This window comes from Octodon degus, unplaced genomic scaffold (assembly GCF_000260255.1).
Source record: "Octodon degus isolate 3935 unplaced genomic scaffold, OctDeg1.0 scaffold00211, whole genome shotgun sequence".
NCBI lineage: Eukaryota > Metazoa > Chordata > Mammalia > Rodentia > Octodontidae > Octodon > Octodon degus.
Window position 1 is genome coordinate 3,880,608 of NW_004524787.1, and position 22,045 is coordinate 3,902,652.

The 22,045-nt window shown below is 37.0% G+C and overlaps 1 protein-coding gene across 3 annotated transcripts in view; it reads left to right on the forward strand.

Annotated features, from left to right (window-relative positions):
- Positions 1-4,348: 4,348 nt before the first annotated feature.
- Positions 4,349-22,045, forward strand: part of Heph (hephaestin) — a 139,198-nt gene continuing 121,501 nt past the window's right edge. Inside the window, exons 1-3 of one of the 3 annotated variants that reach the window (XM_004644816.2) lie at positions 4,349-4,517; positions 14,066-14,245; positions 16,746-16,990. In XM_004644816.2, the coding sequence (XP_004644873.2) occupies positions 14,070-14,245; positions 16,746-16,990 (421 nt within the window). In that variant the 5' untranslated portion in view covers positions 4,349-4,517; positions 14,066-14,069. Of the gene's footprint in view, positions 4,518-6,233; positions 6,464-14,065; positions 14,246-16,745; positions 16,991-22,045 lie in introns of those variants that run through there. The other 2 variants (XM_023705019.1, XM_023705017.1) reach the window with 2 other exon arrangements.

A 22,045-nucleotide genomic window follows, 5' to 3' on the forward strand; every position in this document is an offset into this window, starting at 1 on the left:
GATTACAGGCATGCACCACCACACCCAGCTACTTCTGATTTTAAAGAGCATACTAGCTTGTGGAACTTTTGTCTTTCTTCCCACACAAAAGAAAAACTGTTTGCTAAGCCTTTAGTAATTCAAATAGTCTTTGAAAATGCAAACCATTTGAGGGGCAGAGCCAATGTGCCTGCATATGGTACAACAGGTGTAGGCCCACAGGCAACATTGGAGGCCTTACCTGGTGAGGCATGGTCATCTTAATGTGGCTTTTGGCATAAAAAGAGGGGCTTATGAGGCTGGCACATAGGAGGGCCTAACCCACTCTGGTTAGATGCACATGAACTCATGACCTTCTTGTCCTCCCGTGGCCTAGATAACTAGGTCAGGTGCCAGATGAGTCAAAAGGCACTGGATGAGCCAAACTGTCCATGTACAGGCACACCAGGCTACGATGCCAGGCCAAGAGCTTAGCCCTACTTAATGACCAAAAGCACCAGGGTGTAATGCACCTTGCCAGGCCCATGCTGAGCTGAGAGCAGCAAACATGATTACAGCCCTGCAGGAACAAATGTTCTGCTGCTGGTGCTTCACACTCTCAGGTGCTAGCAAAGAATACAAGCTGATGCTGGTGCTACAAAAGGCACTGAAACCTGCTGTGTACCTCATCGCCTATGGTACATACAGTTTACTAGCACTGCTATCTTTCAGTCCAAGAGCCTGCCTGAGGTTATTACCCCCTGTCTTTTGTGCTTCCCTGTTTAAATACAGATAAGTTGAAGACCCATGTCTGATGCATGAGCAGAACAGATTTTAACATTTAAAAATTAACTAAAATTACTGAGTGTATAAAAGAGTCATCTCCATTCTTAGTCCTTTTTCCAACAAAATAAGTACAAGGGATGTTTTTATTGTATTGTTTCACTCTGCTTACTTTAAGTAGAGTCATCAAGGGCCTTGAAATACCAGTTAAGCCATCAAGAGGCTTAGAATGAATGTAAATTGGGCATCAAGAAATTCAAGTAGGTGGTTAAAAGAACTTTGCTTGAGAAAGTTCTGCCATTACCTCATGGAAATTAAAGGAAAGGCCAAGAGATGGCTCAACTTCCTTACCCTAAGTAACTAATGGGCCCCAAAATAGAGACAAAGGCTTTCTTTTCTGTTGAATCATTCTGCCATCATTCTGGCAGAGGTATCTGTACAGGTTGTGCAAAGTCTCACAAAAGGGCATCTTGTGGATTTCAGGTCTTCTCCTTATGCATAAGGCACAACCTTGAAGGACAAAACTAGCTGTCTTCTTTTCTTTAAAGGCCCTAAGCCAAGCCAATGGGAAACTTCTTGGACCTTGTCACCATACAGATTCCGCTGACTTTGCCACTAGGCCATATCCTTGATGACTAGGACAGATTTGGTTTTTAAAAGTTGAAACAAAAACAGCTTGTGTACAATTGCAATATGGTCTGGGTTCAATAAAAACTGGGAAGAGGCAAAAGAGGATACCCCAACATAGTTGGAGAGCACATAGTCCCTAATAGGTAAGGTTCACAACCTCATCCATCTTGAAGAAACAGGGGCCAGGGAGATAGCTCAGTAGAATAAGCACTTGTCTGGCAAGTGCAAGGGCCTGAGTTCAATCCCTGGTTCTGGAAAAAACAAACAAACAAATGAAAAAAACATCTTGAAGAAGCTATAGAAGACAGAGACCACCACTTTCACCATTCTGTAAAGAATTATGTGACTTATGTCTAGGGGAGAAATGAGATAGGAGATTAAAAAGTGGTTACAGGACTCCAGAACAGCACCAGATAATTCCCAGAACCACAAATGTAGAATTTCTTGTGGGTTCTCATGACATGTGGACAGCACACAATACACTGGATGGCACAGAAAACTCAAAATCATGACTTCCTGGTAGCCTACTCTGTGCCTCCCAGACCAGGGTATGCATTTATTTTTGTCATTTTTTGTTCTTGTTTGGCCCAAGTTTACTCTACAGAGCCAGTTTCTCCCTTACCCCTTCACCTCTCACTTTTCACCTAAATTTCTGGATGAAGTTTTGGCTTTATTCCAAGAAAGACTTGGAATGTTTAATTCATAAGCAATTTCTAAAGGAACTACCAATAATGAGTAGAACTATCTGAATATCTACAGAGTTATCTAGTTATTTAAATATCTATAGAGTGTCCCACACAAAAGGGTACACATTTTTTAAAAAAATATTTTTAAAGAGAATACAAAATAATATTAAAACAGAAAAATTGCAAATTATACAGAATTTCACTAAACAAAATATGAATTTCATAGCATTTGTTGTGCTGCATAGTATTGTCTTCAAATTAGTTGTTTGTATTACCAGATATATACATGCAAAATTGGAAGAAGAAAGAAAATAATGAAAGAAATATATAAGAAATTAAGAAGAGAAAAAGGACAAAGAATTTTTTTAAAAAGACAAAACAAATTATTAACTGCTCATTTCTATAGACTAGCAGAAATGTACACTACTGTTGTCCAAACCATCTTCCTTACATAAATAGATATATCTTTTCCCCCCACTCCCTCTCCTGTCAGAGTACACATTTTTTCAGCATCAGAACATTCTCTAGAAGAGATCATATGTTAGTCAATAAAGTGTCCTACCTATGTGAGTCTTTAGTTCTTCTGAGTCATAGCTGTTGCCTCTTTTGTAGATTTGTGTAGAAAGCTCAGTCTACTTTCATGTTCCCGAGATAGTAGATATTTATTTAGATTCTGTTTGGGAAAAGGGTACTCCTGACATAATTAACTTTGAAAATATCAAATCTAAACCATCTTCTCCATGTAACAGATAAAACAACTGAGTACCAGAGAGGCAAAATGACTTGTTCAGGATCGTCATAGACTCTAGTAGCATAACTACAATGCAAAGTCAAGATTTTCAAACAATCTTCTTTTTCTCATGAACTACCACCACTTGCATTAATGAGGAACTAATAATTTAGATTTTTTAAAAAAATGTATTTGGTTGTTACAGAGTCTCACTGCACAGCTCAGACTCACTCATAGTGATGCTCCTATTTTCAGCCTCCCCAGTACTGGGATTATAAGCGTATGCCACTATGCCTGAACTCTGTGGTCTACTCAGCCCTCCCTGGGAGCTGGGCTGGTGTGGGGACTGAACTGTGGTCCCTGTGCTTGCCAAAGCAGGCGCTTTAGTCTGCTGAGCTATATTGCCAGCCCCTAGATTTATTAATAATTAAAATAATAACTTTCATTCCCCTTTACTCTCTACTAGGCATTGTACTTGATAGTTTGTGTTTATAATTTTATTTCATTTCTCTTAACAGTCCTACGAAATAGGTAATATTGTTATCTCTATTTTATAGAAGTGAAAACCAAGGTTTTGAAAAATGAAATTACTTTTTTAAGGTTGCAGATGCAATAAAGGCTACAGTTGGTGATTTCAACCCAGGATATCTTATTTCAGTTTTAATGACCTCAACAATGATGCCATATTTCCAATATCGATATTGCATAAAAGTCTACAGCAGGCATTGTTAAACTATATAGGCCTGGGTCGAATCTTTTCTAGTGCTTGTTTATTGTAAATAAATTTTTGTTGGAATATAGATGTACCTCATGAGCTACAATTACGTATTTGAATAGCTATCATATACAGAAACTGTGTGTTCTGTCAAATAAAATATTTACAAAGTGTTCTTTTACAGAAATTGTTTGCTAACCCTATAGGTATCTACTGGAAATATTTTTTAAGTACCCCTTAAGAGAAGGCACCACAAGTACCCCAAGGATTTGCAAGTGAAGTGGGCACAGTGTATCAAAAAAAAAGAAAAAAAAGAAAACACTAAAAAGGGGCCAGGGAGATGGCTCAGCAGAATAAGTGCTTGTCTGGCAAGCACAAGGGCCTGAGTTCAATCCCCGGTAGCGCAAAAAAATTAATTAATTAATTAATTAATTAAAAAATAAATGAAAAAAATGTAAATAAATAATACAGGCCTGGAGATCTGGCCTAGCTGGCTTCTTGTAGTCTTTGCTGTGTTGACTCAAGAGCTTCTATAATGAGCTATTCCTTGTTGTCTTTCATGAGTCACAGCAGAGGCCTTATCCCTTCCCCTCCCTATCGTAAATGCCTTAGAGCCTGGACTTGGATCTCAAGTTAATGGGTTTGGTCCCCACCTTCCCCCTCTAGCTTCAAGGTTCACATCTGTACCAGGTAGATAATCGTAGGTGCTGCCGTGTCCTGATCCAGCTTCCTCTGACTACTGAGAATTTCTGAGAGTGCTGAGGCTTGTAGCTCCTCCCTTTCTTTACTGGTACTTCCACTTTGCTCAGGCTGGGTTTCAGTCAGCGGGACAGGTCCTAAGTGTTCGATCACTTTTAAGAACCTGTATTGGTTTATGACCCAGACTTTGCCCCACCAGCTCAGTCTTCTGAAAGTCCTCTTCCTTGACCTGTTCCAAATGCTTTCATTCCAGGAAAGGAAAATGTGCCTTGCCTGCCTGAAGAACAGCACCTAACCAAGATCTCTTCATCACAAAGTAAGAATACCAGGCAGTAGAACTGCCATTATATCTGTTCCCTTCCTATACCAGGATTTGGTAGGTGTGCTGTCTTTTCCAAAGAGGCATGAGATATTCGGCTTTATTATAGTGGAGATACTCTTCACTTATTCTTTCCTTATTACTTCACATCTTTGTCACTTCTTTATCTTGCATTGTAAATATCTAGAATGTACATTTTTCATGAGGTCCTAGATATATAATTTTACGGACCTGTGACAGACCATATCTAATTGAAATACTTCGTTTTATAAATGGAAAGAGGCCCCAGAAAGAGAAGAGATTGGCACAAAGCATATACAGGAGTTGACTGTTGTCAACGGGAAGGCAGCTGGTACCACTCAGGTCAGGGATTTTTCACCAGTTTTCCTCTTTTTTTTTCTTGGTATATGTTTGTGATACATAATAATACATTATAAAGATCACATGTTATATCTTTTCCTCTTGACTCACTCATCCTTCTCCATTGCCAGAGCTCATTTCTATCTCTCAAAATCTACCTCCCTGTTTCTTATCCAGCAACCACATGGATGGCACTTGGCTTTAAACAAATACAGGCTGCAGTTTTACCCTACATTGTTAGAGCTCATGTTGCTTTTTAAAAATATTTTTAATATTTCTTTGTCTCAGTTTCAAGCTGTTACTTACCTTTGTAAATACAGGCTATCTTCTACTTACATGTGATTTTATCTTATGGAAAATGTTGTTAATACATCCCTGGATTTTGTTCTAAGATCTGCTAGAAATGACAGAGGCAGAGTAATGTATGTTAAAAAAAAATCTACTAGACATTCAATTATTAAATCTCTTTCCCTACTTCCAAAGAAGTCTATGTTTCTTTCCTAAACAGCACAGTGTAGTAGTTTTGTAGTGTTCTCACAAAGAGATTATACAGACTCAGGACAATTTGCCCTTCTTTTACTTCCTAAAAGTGTGACCTTGAGCAAGTCACTTTCCCCCTCAGAATCTAGTTGTTCTCCATTGCATAATATAGAGACCTAGAGTACTTATATCACAGGACAATTTTAAGAAGTAAATGAGAGTACACTTAAAATCGTTAGGGGCTGGGGAGATGGCTCTGTAGAATAAGCACTTCCCTGACAAGTGCGAGGGTCTGAGTTCAATCCCCTGTTCCGCCAAAAATAAATAAATAAATAGAATCATTAACATAGGGCCAGGTATAAAGAAGCACAACTGTTAAAAAAAAAGAAAAGAAAACACAACTGTTTCTTTTACTACTGTTTTATACCTATTTCTAAGCAGCCATGACCTCAAAAAAGCAGAAAGTGCTGACAATTGTGCTTCTGAAGAAGAAAAGGAAAAGTTGATAGTTTCTATATCCTGTAACCCTTGTAAATAAAGGGCTCTTTTCTTCTGGTTGTTTTTTTCATTACTGGGAACTGAACCCAGGTCTCATGTAAGCTGAGCCAGTGGTCTACCACTGAGCTATATTCCTATGCTAGTGTATTTCTTAAATGGCCATATAAGACTTTCCCTGCAAGTTTTGACTAGCCACACTGACAGTGCATTCTCCTGCCAGCTCAGAAAGCTGCAATAACAGAAGGGCAGCCCACCCTCTTGTAATTCCTCTTGAGATCCTAACCAGGATTTGGAAAACACCCGGATATAGTCAAAGAACCAGCCCGGGTTTTCTACCAAACCGGCCGGAAAAAGACATTCCAGGAGTTTAGTTTCTGGAAAAGAGGACACCTAGCATTGTCCCCTCCCCCCTTCATTCACTCATTCCCCACCCCCAAACCCCTACCTCCACCCCCCTGCTCCAAACTAGAGCCCAGGACTTAATTTTGGAGAAAGGCCTGAAAGCCAGAACACTGATTGAACAGGACTGGCAGGTTCAAGCTAGAGTCTGCAGTTCAGCATCAATGGGCTGCTGGCATGAATATGGAAGTATTTTCTCTATCAAGGTAAGCTTTCTTTCCTTGCTTTGTGAATGATCTCATCTGCCTTCCTATGCAAAAACTTGTATTCAGCTTGTTTTATGGAAGTTGCTGGCAAAGTTAGTGGCTGAGAAGTTGGAGGAAGTTTGGCTGGGTGCCCAGGAAAGTTAAAGAAAACAATAGGCTCCGTTTGTTCCTCTTGGCAAAAATGGCCTGGACAACACAGGCTTGTCTGTTTCTGGAATGGTCCTGGAGTCACAGAGACTAGTTCATTGTCCTGTGGAAACAACTGGCTCATTTTCTGTCACCTAGATTGGGGAAGCTTATTCTGGTGATGAACCTGAAGACTAGATAAATGAGGAGGCTCAAATCCTTAAAAACCATGCTTGCTTTCATATTTTGAGAACAGATTGAGACAGAGTAAACCAATAAATGATAGTTGAACTAAGCTGAAATCTGAATTATCTTTTCACTTTTAGTATCTATATAACAGGAATCTTTCAATGAACACGGGTCTCAGTTCCTTATATATCATAAAACTATGGTGTACAAAGGTTTTATTGATATGGATATATGTAATGTCTTTAGATTCTCATTACTGTGCATCTACTATATGATAAACAAGTCTTTTGTTATGCGATTAAATATGAATTCTTTTCTTTGGTCCTTGAAACAATACTGTGAAATTAATATCACCCACATATTTTGCTCAGATAGCTGAAAATAAATTCAAGGTCATACAGCGATTACAGGTAAGATATAAGATTTGAATTAAAGTCTTAAACTTCAGTGTATTTTCTATCACAGGGTGAAGAAAGAGTAATTAGTTAAGAAAGAAAAGAATCAAAAGGTGAATCTTGATGTTTGGAAGGTCTGTTTGAAAGGCTGCTGAGAGGTTGGGTACAGGGATCCCAGGGATAGTCTAGCATTCATTTTTAATTAAGTGAACTTTTGTCTAGGATGAGCCTGTTTAGCCCAGTCTAGCTCAATTTAGAAAGGGAGGTGGAGGGAGAGAAAAGAACACTGTTGCTTTAAAGGAACAATTTGCAAATTCTACGGAAAACAGTGATGCAAATTGTCATGGATGATGATAACCAGCCCCAAGTGACACTGAGGTGATAAGAAAATAAGATAAAGATGGGGAGCTTAACTTAATGGTGGCCCTCTTTCTCCCCAGGCTGAAAAAAGGGTTATTTGGCCTTTTCCTTTCTTTCATTCTTTTTTTTTTAAATCAGGAGTTGAACTCAGGACCTTGTACTTTGCCAGGCAGGCCCTTGTACCACTGAGCTATATCCCTGGCTTTGAAACAAAGGTTCTATATAGTCACCATATCTTAATTTTTATTACAAGTAGCCAAGAAATTATCTTCCTGTTTTCCTTCCTTTGAACCTCTTGTTTTTGCCTTCCATTTATTTTATTTTATATTTTATTTTGCAGTACTGTGGATTGAACATAAGGCCTGTGCTGTGAGTTTTAACCCCAGATCTTTTAAAAAATTCTTATTTTGAGACGGTGTTTTGCTAAGTTGATAAGATACCTAGATGGGGCTTGAACTTTTAATCCTCCTACTTCAGTCGCCAAGATTGCTGGAATTATGGCCATCTACTTCCACAGTTGATTCATTTTATTTAAAAAAATACTTCTTTTTTTTTTCATTTTTCCCCAAGACTCTTGCTCACATTCCCTATTTCATTTTTAATTTTCTGCTTTCCTTTTCCCTCATTATTCTGGCTTTTTTTCTGTGGGCTCAGCAGAGAGAAAAATGTTCTTGCTCAAATGAAAAATTTATACAAGAATTTAAGATCTTTCATCTCACTTGATCTTCATACCAAATTAATGAAGGGCCCAAGGCAGAGATCATCTCTATTTACGCAATGAGGAAATATAAGCTCAGGAAGTTAAATGATTTGCTTGAGTTCATATAATGAATAAATATGAATCCAGCACTGGAGCCTGTTTTTTTTATGGTGCCTGAACTCTTTCCAAGTTCCATGAACTAGCCAAGTATTTCCATAGGAATCCGATGGGCTCTTCCTCAATCGTGCTCTTACAGTATGTGATAACAGTAAATTAAATAATAAACCATAACAGTAGCAATGACAAATCCCTGTGCAGGAAAGAAAGTCAGTAATTACAAGGAAGAGAACTAGTATTTATCAAGTGCCTAGTAAGTTCCAGATGCCATGTAAGATTATCTCACTTAAATACAATTTAAAACAGTTCTCAAACCTAAGTTTACCTGACTCAAAAGTTCTAGCTCTTTATATACACTCTACAAAGTGTATTCCACAAAGAGAATAATGTCAACTTGAAATGTCAGTGTGTTTTAATACCCATGTCGGTATACTTTCATACTTAGGATTCTGTTCTAGGTATCCATAGAGTGGTAAAGTTTTGGACTGGGGTATAGCTCAGTAATAACATGCTTGCCTGGAAGGAATAAAGGAATGAATTCCTTGGTTCTATTCTTAGCATTGACCCATTTTTTTTAAAGTTAAACTTTATTTGTGGGGGTTTCCACATATAAATCAATGTTCTCATTTGTAATAAGAATAGCCATGAATACTTTAGCTTTTTTTGTAGTGTGAGGAATTGAACATAGATAGGTATTTCACACTGAGCTACAAAATCCTCAACTCTTTACTTTTTTTTGAGACAGAATCTCTTAAGTTCTCCAGGGTGGCCTCAAGTTGACAAATTCTCCTGTCTTGGCCTACTAAGTAGCTAGGATTACAAATGAAAGCTGTGCTTACAGGTCTTAGATTTATGCACTTATAGATCTTAATTTATCTCAATCCTAGAACAACTCTATGAGCCAACTAAGCGTACTAAAGATGATGACTTTATGGCTGGAGAAATGGATCAGTTTTCCAAGTTACACAGCTAAGGAGGGGGCCAGGATTCATTTAAGTAGTGTGATTGTAAAGCCTGAGCCTTGCATGCAAAATGTTGAAAGCAATCTGTATCTCCCAAACTTTGAGAAATAAATAAGACGGCATGTGTGAAAAGCACATTGTAAGGTAAAAATTGCTAAGACAATATCAGGTAGCATTTTTTTTCCTCAAGGGTCTAGTGTCTACACCCCTTAGACCAGCCATCACTCTTGAATGCCTATTCATTGTATACTGAAGGTCTGTACTAGTCTCTCCGTGAACATTTTGAAACTTACCATGTGCTTTTCCTTTGTGGAGGTCTTACCAAGACAGTTTTCTCTTTAGATAAATAAACTCAAGGCACAACTGCCTTGCTGATACCTCCCTGAGAAGGACAATTGAAAGACGTCTATGTTGCATTCAGAATTACAGTGAACAAAGAAAATTCCTTTCCTGTTAAGGTTTCCAAGAAATGGCCATTTGTATGACCATATATAATACTACATGTAGAAACATGTGAGTATACCTATGCTTCATCAGTGAATGTGTGTATTGGCATTGTGTGAGAGCTGTAATGACTCTTTGAAATTCTGCATTTCTTTTTATTTTTTAAATTAATTTTGTAATGATTTTTTAAGAACTTCGATTATAATACTCTCATTCCCCCCAAAAGGTAAACTCCATACAGTTCAGCTCTACAAATTGCATTATTTTAAAGATAGCAAACTGAGGCTTATTAAGGTGAGTAAGCTTACCTAAAGTCATTCTTTGCTACTTTATGGAAGAAAGTAAAAAAAAAAGTCATAACAAAATAATAGAATAACGATCAATACATTGAATATTGTTACTTTTAAAGTAGTTTCTCAGAGTACAAGATATGAACATAAGAAATTTTCAAAATGATATTAGCATAGTTCTTTCTTTTCAGTGAACTAAGAAAAATTAATAGCATTATTATGTTGTAATTTTTTCTGTTTCCTTTCATTCCTTTCCCCTTTCCCCCATCCTATTTCTTTTTTACCTTTTGAACAATTTCTTTCCATTTTACTATATGTATTATACATTTGGGATCTCATTTGCTCTTTCAGTTTTTCTTTTTCTTTTTTTTCTGGCAGAACTGGGGATTGAACTCAGGCCCTTGCACTTACCAGGGAAGCACTTATTCCACTGAGCCATCTCCCCGGCCCCTCTTTCAGTTTTTCATACCAGGGAGACAATACAATGTTTACACACGAGTCTGAATTATTTCTCTGATGAGTATAGTCTAAAGTTGCATCCATTTACCTTTAAAAGTCTCAAGTTTATCCTTTTTTAAAGCTAAATAGTACTCCACTGAATTTAGAAGTCCCTTTTGACCCAGCTATTCCCTTTCTGGGTATCTTTCCAAAAGGATTAAAAACATCATACCACAGTGATAAATGTGCACTCATGTTTACAGCAGCATAATTTGTAATAGCTAAATCTTGGAAGCAAGCAGAATGCCCATCAACCAAGGAATGGATAAAAAGATGTGATCTTTTTATATAATAAAGTCCCTCTTTGAACTAACAGCAGAACATGAACTAGACTAACTGAGGGGATAATACAGGGGTATGCTTGTTTCATGTATATCAACCCAGGGTCTTCATGCTGAGCTATATTTGTAGTCCATTTTTAAATTTTATTTATTTATTTATTTAAGACAGAGTGTTGCTAAGTTTCCCAGGCAGGGGTCAAATTTGCTATGCATCTGTCCAAGCCATCCAGAGTGTTGGAATTATGGGATTGTACCACAAAGACTGCTTATGTCTTTTTAGCAATAGCTATTAAGTTCCACCTACTCAGTTGTCACCATGTTGCATAGATATACAGAGACTTCTATGACACGACATCTATTCTCAAGGAGTTTATAGTACAATTTGGGAAATAAAAATAGTTCATCAGGTGGCTCAGCAAAGAAAGGTAATATAAAGTCTTATTAATTCATTTTGATGTTATAAAGAACAGTCCTAAGTGATACAGAGAAGCTAGCAGTGTTTTTCTGGAGGAACTGGAATTTAAATTAACCTTTGGTATAGAAAAACATAGAAAGTATGAGAGATTAGTTGAATATGGTACCCCAAGTTTGTAATCCTAGCACTCTGCAAAGCCGAGGCAGGAAGTTCAGAAGTTTGAATCCAGCCCAGGTAATTTAATGGCTTAATGAAGCCCTGTTTTAAAATACAAAATAAAAAAGGCTGAGGATATAGTTAATGAAGAGGTCATGAATTCAGTCCCTTATACTGTACATGAACAGGCAAGCAAAAGTAAACTGCAGTCAAGTGGGAGAAGGCAGAGGAAGGAAACCAGCAGTGACTTCCTACGAACACTAACATTACAGGGGACCTTTCATTTATATTTTCTGACATATTTCTTCAAAGCTGCTATTACAGTCACATTACAGAGAAGAAAACAGATTCATAGTTGTAATGTAATACCCAAAGCTACATAACTTAACAGTGGAAGAGCCAAACTTTGGAAAGAACCACCAAACTGGTCATTTAAACAAAAGGCTTTCTGCCAAATGTAATTTGGAGATGAAAACTTTATTGTCATATTTGAAAAAGCTTGAGAATCTGTAAGGAAGTGTACAGATTTCTTTTTTAAAATCAAAGTAAATATCTAGAACTTTCCTATTCATAAATGCATCTGTGTGTGTGTGTGTGTGTGTGTGTGTGTGTGTGTGTACTGAGTATCAAACTCAGCAGCATTCTGTCACTGAGATGTATGTTCAACCTCATTTTATTTTGAGATCGTGTATTCCAGATTTGCCTAGGATGGACTTGAACTTGTGATCCTCTGCCTCAGCCTCCTAAAATACTGGAATGATAGATGCTTACCACTTCATCTGGTTTTGTGTCTGCTTTTTGTTTGTGTTGCTTTGGATTACATTTCTATTTTTGATTAGTCATACCTATTTCATGTATTTGTGTTTAAGATTTAGTGAAATAATTTATACAAAGGAATGAATATGATGTTTTATATTTAGTAATCTTTCAATGAATGATAGGCATCTTTATTATTATTATCATTCTCTATGCATGTATGATGTTTTAAAGTAATAATTATTTCTTGTTTGAGAGTGTATTTTTTCCTAGATATGGCCATAGTTATGGTTAGATGCCTGTTTTCTGTGCATATACATGTGAGTGTACAAGTATATATTTGTGGAAGATAGCATATGATTAAGATTATAGGTTAAGGCATACTTCCTGGGATTAAATCTTCACATATTGTTAACTAGATGCCTTGAGCAAATTACACTTCTGTTCGTTCCTCTACTGTAATATGGGGATAATAATGGCATCTATTTAATTGGGGGTTTGTGAGGATTAACTGATACAATCTATGCAAAATACTTAGGTGCACCATGGACAAATTGTAAATACTTATTATTATTATCAGTATTATTATTATTATTACCCTGTGACAGTAGGTTCCATGTATAATTGTAAATGTATGCATTTTTGCCTTTAAGACTGCATTATCTAAGAATGCAAATGTGTGTATATATGTATTTATGTGTTCTGTGTATTCTGTATTTGACTAGCAGTGTATGATATGACTGTTTTATCCTACCCCAAGAACTCTAAATCTCCTGGCTTATATTTCTGAAAGGTGGATAAAAGTTTGCATCTGATTCTGATTCAGGATTGGACCTGTAAAATTAATTTGAATCTAACCATAGGAAGCAACAGAGAGCATTTCTTCTGGGAAGTTTGGTATAGTTCCCTCACATGCTCTCACTTGTTTTTGTGTCACTTTTAATACTTTTGAAGTATAATATGCATGCCAAAAGTGCACAAATTTTAAGGTGATAGCTCAGTATATTTTCACAAATGAGATGCACAATATAACTGATCTATATATCAAGGGGCAAGAACGTTAGAAACTTTCTTGTCTTCCCTGATAGCTACCTTAAGGACAAACAATACAGTTTCTACTTTTTTGCTCTTCTCACCCTTTTTCTCCTTAAATATTTTTGGTACTTAGGCTGGAACCTAGAGCTTCATGCATGCTCATCAAATGATGTACAGTGAACAATAATCCCCAGACTCTATTCTTACTTCTAATAGCATATATTACTTTTCTGCTTATTATTTGTAGAAATTAGGTCATACAGTATGTGTGCCTTTTTTGTCCAGTTTTTCTGCAACATTACATTTGTGAGAGTTATCATTATGGTTGTGTATATTTATGGTTGCATAAATATTCTGGCTGTTTCCACTTTTGGTTTATGAAAAGTCCAGCAAATGTATTTTTATGAATTCTTATTTGTTTATAAGCACAATTTATCGATAACAAGAAGTTAGTAGCAGTGAATCTTCTTTTGCTTATGGGAAAACAGGCAAAGGAAGAAATCATGAATTGATTTAGGTACCAAATGAGTCATTGTGGCCTAATCAGGCCTTTGATGCCTAATTTCTGATTCTTGGGATGGAGAACAATTCTTCCTTCTTTAGTACTGAAGAAACAGTATTGAGATCTCTTCTAAAGGAAATGAAATATTATCAGTATAGGTGAATTTTAACTTTGTCATCCGAAGTCTGATGTGTGAAAATCATTAAATATTTGTTCCACTGAAAATAATCAAGTAAGGTTGAAGAACTGGAATGGTTTTAGTTTTGTTTTTTCAGCCACTCCTTTTGGATTGTTCCTCTTCAGTTTTTCAGAAGCATAAGAAGTCCATTTGTTCCTTTTCTTTCATATCAGCAACTTTCATTTGTCTGTTTCCCAGATTAATGTGGGCCATGAAGCCAGGCCATCTGCTCTGGAGTCTACTGTTCATGCAGTCCTTCTGGCCACTACTGATTAATGGGACCACTCGAGTCTACTACCTGGGTATTCAGGATGTGCAGTGGAACTATGCTCCCAAGGGAAGGAATATCATCACAAACCAGCCTTTGGACAGTGACAAGTATGTTTAATTTCTTAGGGTTTCATAACTGGAGTTTGAAGGGGGCATTCCTGAGGTCAGTAGGAAACCCTCAGAGGGCATGTTCTGAGCCCATGGTAGCAGTCAGTATCAGATCTTTCTGGGCTGTACAAAAGGGAAGTGTTCCTGGGAGAGAGGTAGTTCATTTAACCAGCATTGCATCTAGAGTCTGTTTTTCCACCTGGATGTACCTGAGCATTTTTAGAGTCCTAAAGATAATTTTGTTTCTTTCATTCTAATAGTTTAGCTTATTTTAAAGTATGAATTAGGAGCCAAATTAAAGAGAGAAAATAGGAAGTAGGGAGAAAGATCTTTTTAAAGTGAGAAAGGGACTAAGAGATGGAGGGAGGAAGAGGAAAGGAGCGAGAGGTGATGAAAAATGGAATTATGATGTGTTATGCACATGTACCAACTTTACACAAGGAATGTAAAAGTTATGTCCTCCAAACATGTGCTAATAAAAATATACCCAAATGAAATATATACAGTATTTGTAAATGTGTAATGAAATTATTACTTCCATAGTTTCATGAAACTATCCTGATTTTAATAACATATGTGAAAATGTAAAAAAGAAATAAGGTAATTCTTAGAAGCAAGGAAATGATATTAATTGGTTTCACTAATCTAATAGTTGGTGATAGATACTGTAGCAGGCATTTACAAATTTTGTCTCACTTAATTCTGAAAAAAGCACTATGAAATCTTTCTTTTCTTTGTTCCTTCCTTTCTTTTTTCTTTCTCTCTTTCTTTTCTTCCTTCCTTCCTTCCTTCCTTCCTTCCTTCCTTCCTTCCTTCCTTCCTTCCCTCCTTCCTTTTTTTCTATCTCCTTTTCCCCTCCCCTCCCCTTTCCTTCCCTCCGCTCTCTTCTCTCTCCATCCTCTGGTACTAGGACTTGAACCCAGACTTTCTCACTGACCTACATCCCCAGTGCTTTATTTTGAGATAGGTTGTCATAATCACTAAATTACCCAGGCTGAGCTTGCAATCCTACCTCAGCCTCCCATACTATTAGGATTACAGGAGTGAACCACCTTGCCCGATTGAAATAAACTTTCTTGATTTTTGAAACTGTCTGGGATTCCACATATTTGTTAACAGATGAATGAATATATTAAAATATTTTATGGCCGTGAACCATTTTATCACCTGAAAGCAGCAAGGTTTTTGAAAGTTGACAGATTGTAATAGCTCAAAAATGCTATTACTTTGTGATGAAAAATAATGAAGTTATTCCTTCAGAGACAATGTCAATATAGGACTTTCTGGCACTAAAACTCTTACATCTCTGAGCTCTCTAGGAAGAAATATTGTAGGATTAATGAATAGCTCTGCTTTGTTGAATGTTAGGGATTGAGCTCAGGACCTCAGGCATTTTATGTAAGAGCTATGTGTAGCACAATCTTTATTTTTTTTTATCAAAAACTATTAACCTATTCTTAGAATCAGAAAGTCCTTATATTAAACTTGTCCTTAAGGGAATAACTTTAGTATTCCCTATCACTTATACTTCGATTTTTTTTTTTTCAGAACCAGGGATTGAACTCAGGCCCTTGCACTTGCCAGGCAAGCGCTTATTCTACTGAGCTATCTCCCTGGCCCACTATACTTTGAAATAGTAGCATTTTCTGTAGTATTCCAGGTACGAAGTTCTTTAAATATTTTTACTTTTAGTTACTTTTTACCTTCTTGGGCTGGGAATAAAACCCAGGAGTTCATGCATGTTAAGCATGCACTCTATTACTGAGTTATAATACACTTAGACTTAAATTTTAATTATCCTGAAATTAAAAATTTTATGTGAGTTAAGTACTGTGATTATCTTTGTTTTATGAGTGAAAAAATTGGGCACAAAGAAGTTAAGTAACTTTATCAACACCTCATAAATTGGGAAGTAGCAAAGTTGGAATTCAGTCCAAGTGGCCTGGATCCAGAGCTTGTGGTCACAGCCACCATGCTTCCTGGCTCTCTGTGCACAGCAGGGTGATACCAGGGGCTCACGGGTTGAGATCCAATCATTTAAAAAGAATTAGTGCTATTGCTTGTGTCCCTTTTACTCTATATTTGATTGAATCATGTGAAACTGTCTTTTTATACCTGAACAAATGATCACATATCAGCAATTTCAAGTGCTTCAACTTACTGCATACCAATTTTTAAATGTTAAACCTCAAACTTTTATGTCTTTGTAAGCATAATATAATTTCCCCTTGTTTTGCCCTAAATATAGAAACTTTTCTTTTGCCTTCCCAACGAGCTGCATGCCTCCCCCTTCTTCTAAGGCTTCATCTCACTAAGTTGCCTGGTAAGGATATTCAGAGTATCCATCTTCCTGTCTCAGCCTCCCACAGTACTTGGGATTCCAAGTGTGCACCACCACACCCAGCTGATGTAACTGCTATTTTGTCAGCCTCCTGTGCAACAAAGAATTACAGTGATTTGAAGATGGTGAAAAAATTGTAACTATTTTCTTCTTTCCCAGAATGGCTTCCAGATTTCTAAAGACTGACAAGAACAGAATAGGGAGCAGCTATAAGAAGACAATCTATAAAGAATTCAAGGATGACACTTACATGGATGAAGTGACCAAGCCTCCCTGGTTGGGCTTCCTGGGGCCAGTGTTACAGGCTGAGGTGGGGGATGTCATCCTTATCCACCTGAAGAATTTTGCCTCTCGTCCCTATACTATCCACCCACATGGTGTTTTCTATGAAAAAGACTCAGAAGGTAAGCCAGCCCATGTTTTCTTTCTCTTAGTCCCAACTACTGCCATCTGAGAAAAGAGCTTAGAGCAAGGATAGTAATTTCTTATTTATCAATGTGAAGCAGCCAAGATTTTGCTCAGAGAAAACATGGGCATTAGTTTTGTTATTCATACAGTGAATGACTTAGACAAGTCATTGCTCTTCTTTGGGCTTCATATTCCTTATCAAGAATGTAAAGATACAACATTTTTTAAATCACAACGATCTACTTGAATGACATTTCCATAGAATATTTGAATATGCTTTGAGAACAAAGCTGTGCTCTGAATATATTATTGTAATGTTTTCTAAATGGCCCAACTTTTCTCATAAGAGAGAGTTTATCTTCTTCTGTATCTCCCAGTGACCTATAATACTTAAATTGAGTGAGAATAATATAGAGTGAAGTTACAAGATCCTACATTATGGTCAGGATGCAAAGAAAACAGAATTCTTGTATACAATTGATAGGCTTGTGAATAAAGACAGCTATTATTTGAAAGTACAGAGAATAATAAAAAATCCAGTATCCAGAAATTGTATTTCTGCGTATATATAAAAATGAAGTTAAGTCAACATGTTGAGAAGACACCCATATTACATATTTATTGCAGCACTATTCATAATAGTTAGGACATGAAATCAACCTAAATGTCTATCAACAGATAAAAACGAAAATGTGCTGTAGGGTTCAAGGTGTAAATCACTTGTAGAACACTTGCGTAGCATATGTGAGGCCCTGGGGTTCATCTTAAGCACTGAAAAAAATTGTAATATATATGTATATAATGGAATACCATTGACCCTTAAAATAGAGGAAATCCTGTCTTGTGAGATCATGGATAGACCTAGAAGACATTATGTTAAGTGAAGTAATTCAGATACAGAAAGACAAACATCACTTGATTTTATTCATGTGAAATCTAAAATATGTGGATTTTATCCGAGCACATCCTTATAATCTCTGCACTGGGAAGGGTGGGGTAGAAGGGTGACAAGTTCATCACTCAGCCTGAGCAACTTCATAAGACCCTGTTTCAAAGTAAAAAATAAAAATGACTGAAAATATAGCTCAGTGATAGAGCATCCCTAGGTTTACTCCCTAGTACTGAGAAAAATTGATTTTACAGAAATTGAGAGTAGCATAATGGTTACCAGAGACTGGAGAGTAGAGATAAAGGGAGTACAGGAGAGGTTGGCTGGCAGATACACTGCTACAGTTAGACAACAAGAAATATTTATGCTGTGCTGTACTGCAGAAGAGTGGCTATAGCTAACATCAATGCACTATATATCTCTCAAAATAGAATAATTCTGAAGGTATTCATAATATTAAAATGTTAACCAAGAAGTAGATTTTATTTATTTATTTATTTATTTTTGTGCCTGGCTCAGCTGGCACTGGGTGCATGGCTGGCAAGGCATGTGGTTCTAGGGCTCAAACCACCATCACTGTGCTTGCCTAAGCTTGCCTAAGTAGGTGCTTTACAGTCCTAGCCCAGGCCGGGTGAGTGTGTGGGAGAGCTTCCAGCTACCCTGCGCCAGGGGGACCTACCGGTCCCAGCCCAGGTGCACCGTGGGTGAGACCCTCTTCCACCTCCTTCTGATGCCCCCCACCATGCCACAGCACCTCCCCCACCCAGCCCACCAAGTAGGAATTTCTGCTGCATTCCAGGAACCCTGAGATCCAGTCCTAGCTCAGGCCCAGTGAGTGTGGGAGACCTGCCTCTCCCCCTTACTCCACCTTGTCCCCTCCAGACTCAGCTCGGCCTGACATACAGGCCTGAGGTGAAACCCTGCAGCTGCAATCCCTGCAGAGAGTGTAGGGGACAGAACCACCCATCTAGTCCAGAAGCGGAACATCTTGCCAGAGGGGCACAACAGGTTCACTCCCAAGGGCAGCAGCAGGAAGGAGTTGAGCACAGCAGCCAGACCCAAGCCAGGCACAACTGGATAAATCTAAACTTTGTAGATCTGCACCTGAACTCCAGTAGGTGCTAAGGTTATCACTGCACCAAAGCTCTACAACAAAGGTCAGAAGACAGTGCTACACAAAATGAGAACAAGAAGGAACAAAATGCAATCTTAGATCCCAAGCCCACCCATAGCAAGTGCAGAGGACACTAACACAGAGCAAATTGGGAATCACACAGCTGAAATCAATGAATCAATGGCTTCTGAAATAAAGAAACAGCTGCATAGAGGTATAGAGGAACTCAGATTGGAAATGAAAAAAGAAATCCCTGAATTAACATCTGCAGTAAAGAATCAAATGCAGAAACATATGGAGGAAACCCAATGCCCACCCAGAACAAGTGCAGAGGACACTAGCTCAGCTCAAATATATGAATTAATAGTGTCGATAGTAAATAAGCAACAGCAGAAAGTCATAGAGGTACTCAGAGTGGAATTCTTTTCTACTAGCTCAGCTCAAATGTACAAATTAATAGCATTGATAGTAAATAAGCAACAGTAGAAAGTTATAGAGGAACTAAGAGCGGAATTTTCTGAAATAAGAAAAGAATTCTCAGAACTCATAGCATCTGAAGTAAAGAATCAACTACAGAAACAGGGTGGAAACCCAATCTGAAAAAAACACTGCAGTGAAAGAATTAATAACTGCTTCTAAAGAAGACATTGCTAAGTGGGTACTTTAGACCATTGAGCTATCTCGCTGGTCGATAAATAAGTAGTGGATGTTAAAAGATTTCCTTAGGAGGATAAAGCTGAGAAATGTGGCTTTCTTTTTTGTTAAGAATTCATTCAACTTTTAATAAATCAGGCATCACTGCAGACAAAATAGAACAACCAGGAGCAGTCAAATGCTCTTCTTTTTTTTTAAAAAGTAATTTTATTGATACATCTTGTTTTATTTTTTATTAATTTTATTGAGAAGCAAATAGCAATGAGACAGTTTCAAAACAGATTAATAGGACAGTTTCAATAATTAATACATTAAAAAAATAATTAATACATTGCATATTGTTGTCTTCGTAGTGGTTATTCATAGTACAAGATACAGACATTATATCCTGTCCATACACTATTAGTACAAATCTTCTTATTCATTGAATTAAGAGAATGTAGCTGTGCATCTATTTAAACTATTTTGAATATACAGATGCAAAATGGTTGTTCATTTGTATCCCCTTTTTTGTTTAGTACAGGTTCAATTCTAGGAGCTTCTTGGTGGAGTTTTTTGGGTCTTCCATGTAGAGTATCATGTCATCTGTGAAAAATGATAGTTTAACTTCTTTACTTATTCTTATTCCTTTTTATTTGTCTTTCTTGTCTAATGGCTGTAGCTAATGATTGTAGAACTATATTGAATAGGAGTGGTGATAGAGGATGTCCTTGTCTTGTACCTGATTTGGGAGTAAAAGCTTTCAGTTTTTTTCCATTTAGAATTATGTTGGCTATTGGTTTGTCATAGATGCCTTTTATCAGGTTGAGGTATAGGCCACCTATTCCAATTTTTTGTAGGGCTTCAATCATGAATGAGTGTTGGACTTTGTCAAAAGCCTTTTCTGCATCTATTGAGATGATAATGTGGGTTTTGGTTTTGGCTCTGTTGATATAGTGTATTATATTTATAGATTTACGTATGTTAAACCATCCTTGTACCCCTGGGATGAATCCTACCTGATCATGGTGTATAATCTTGATGATTTGCCATATTCTATTTGATAGTATTTTGAGAATTTTTGCATCTATGTTCATGAGGGAGATTGGGAGTTCTCTTTTGGTTGGATCTTTCTCCAGTTTTTCTGTCAGTATAATGCATGCCTCCAGGAATGATTTTGGGAATATTGCTTCCTTTTTAATTTCATTGAAGAGTTTGAGGAGTATTGGGATTAAATCTTCTCTAATTTCGTTGTAGAATTCAGCTGTCATGACCTGGGCTTTTCTTTGTTTGCAATTGTTTTTACTACATTTTCTATTTCATTGGCTGATACTGGTTTATACAGAGTTTTTTGATTCAATTTGGAAATTTCTACCTAAGTCGGAATTGGTCTATTTCTTCTATATTTTCAGTCCTGTGAGAATAAATATTTTCAAAATAGCTATTGATGATTTGAATTTCCATAGGATCTGTAGTAATTCTTTTTAATAATTTTATTGAGAAAAAGTAGCAATGAGACAGTTTCAAAACCGATGAGTAGGACAATTTCAATAATAAATACATTGGACATTGTTGGCTCAGTGGTTATTCATTATACAAAATGCAGATATGACATCCTGTTCACAAACACTATAAGAACAAATCTTATTCATTGAATTAAGAGAATGTTGCTTTGTATCTATCCTAACTATTTTGAATATACAGATACACAATGGTCGATCATTTGTATCCCCTTTTTTGTTTAGTTTTGTCAGAGAAGGGTATTCCATTGTCATTTAAATATTGTAGGTGTGTGAATTCATCAAAATATTCCAATATAGTCCAGTAGTCCATTATAATAGTGGGTCATCTGCAGGACTGGCAATGTCAGAAGTTGTTGAGCTGAGCCCTTTACTAACATGGCTTACCAACATGGCTTCACCCATTATACCTCGTTTGTATACCTTTCTGCTGGATGGTTAAGACCTAGATAAAGCAAGACCCATATAACAAGAAATTTATTTTGTTTAGTTTTGTCAGAGATGGATATTCCATTACCATTTAAATATAGTAAGTATATGAATTCAGCAAAATATTCCAATATAATCCAGTAGCCCATAATAGTATTGGGTTTTCCATAGGACTGGCAATGTCAGAAGTTGTTGACGTGAGCCTTTTACAGCTCAGTGTGTTAATATGACTTTACTTTTTATACCTTGTGTTTATTCTTTTCTGCTGATGGGGAAGATGAAGATAAGCAAGACTTATATAACAAGAAATGTAACTTTTGTATCTGATAAGGTCAGTCAAATCCCCTCAGGATTTACCCTGAGACCCTATACCTCAGACTGTAGATCTTTTGTCAGTGTCAGCCATGTGGATGAGCCACGGCCATTGCTTGACCAATTTGCTCTCTGTGAAAGTGCGAGAGACTGT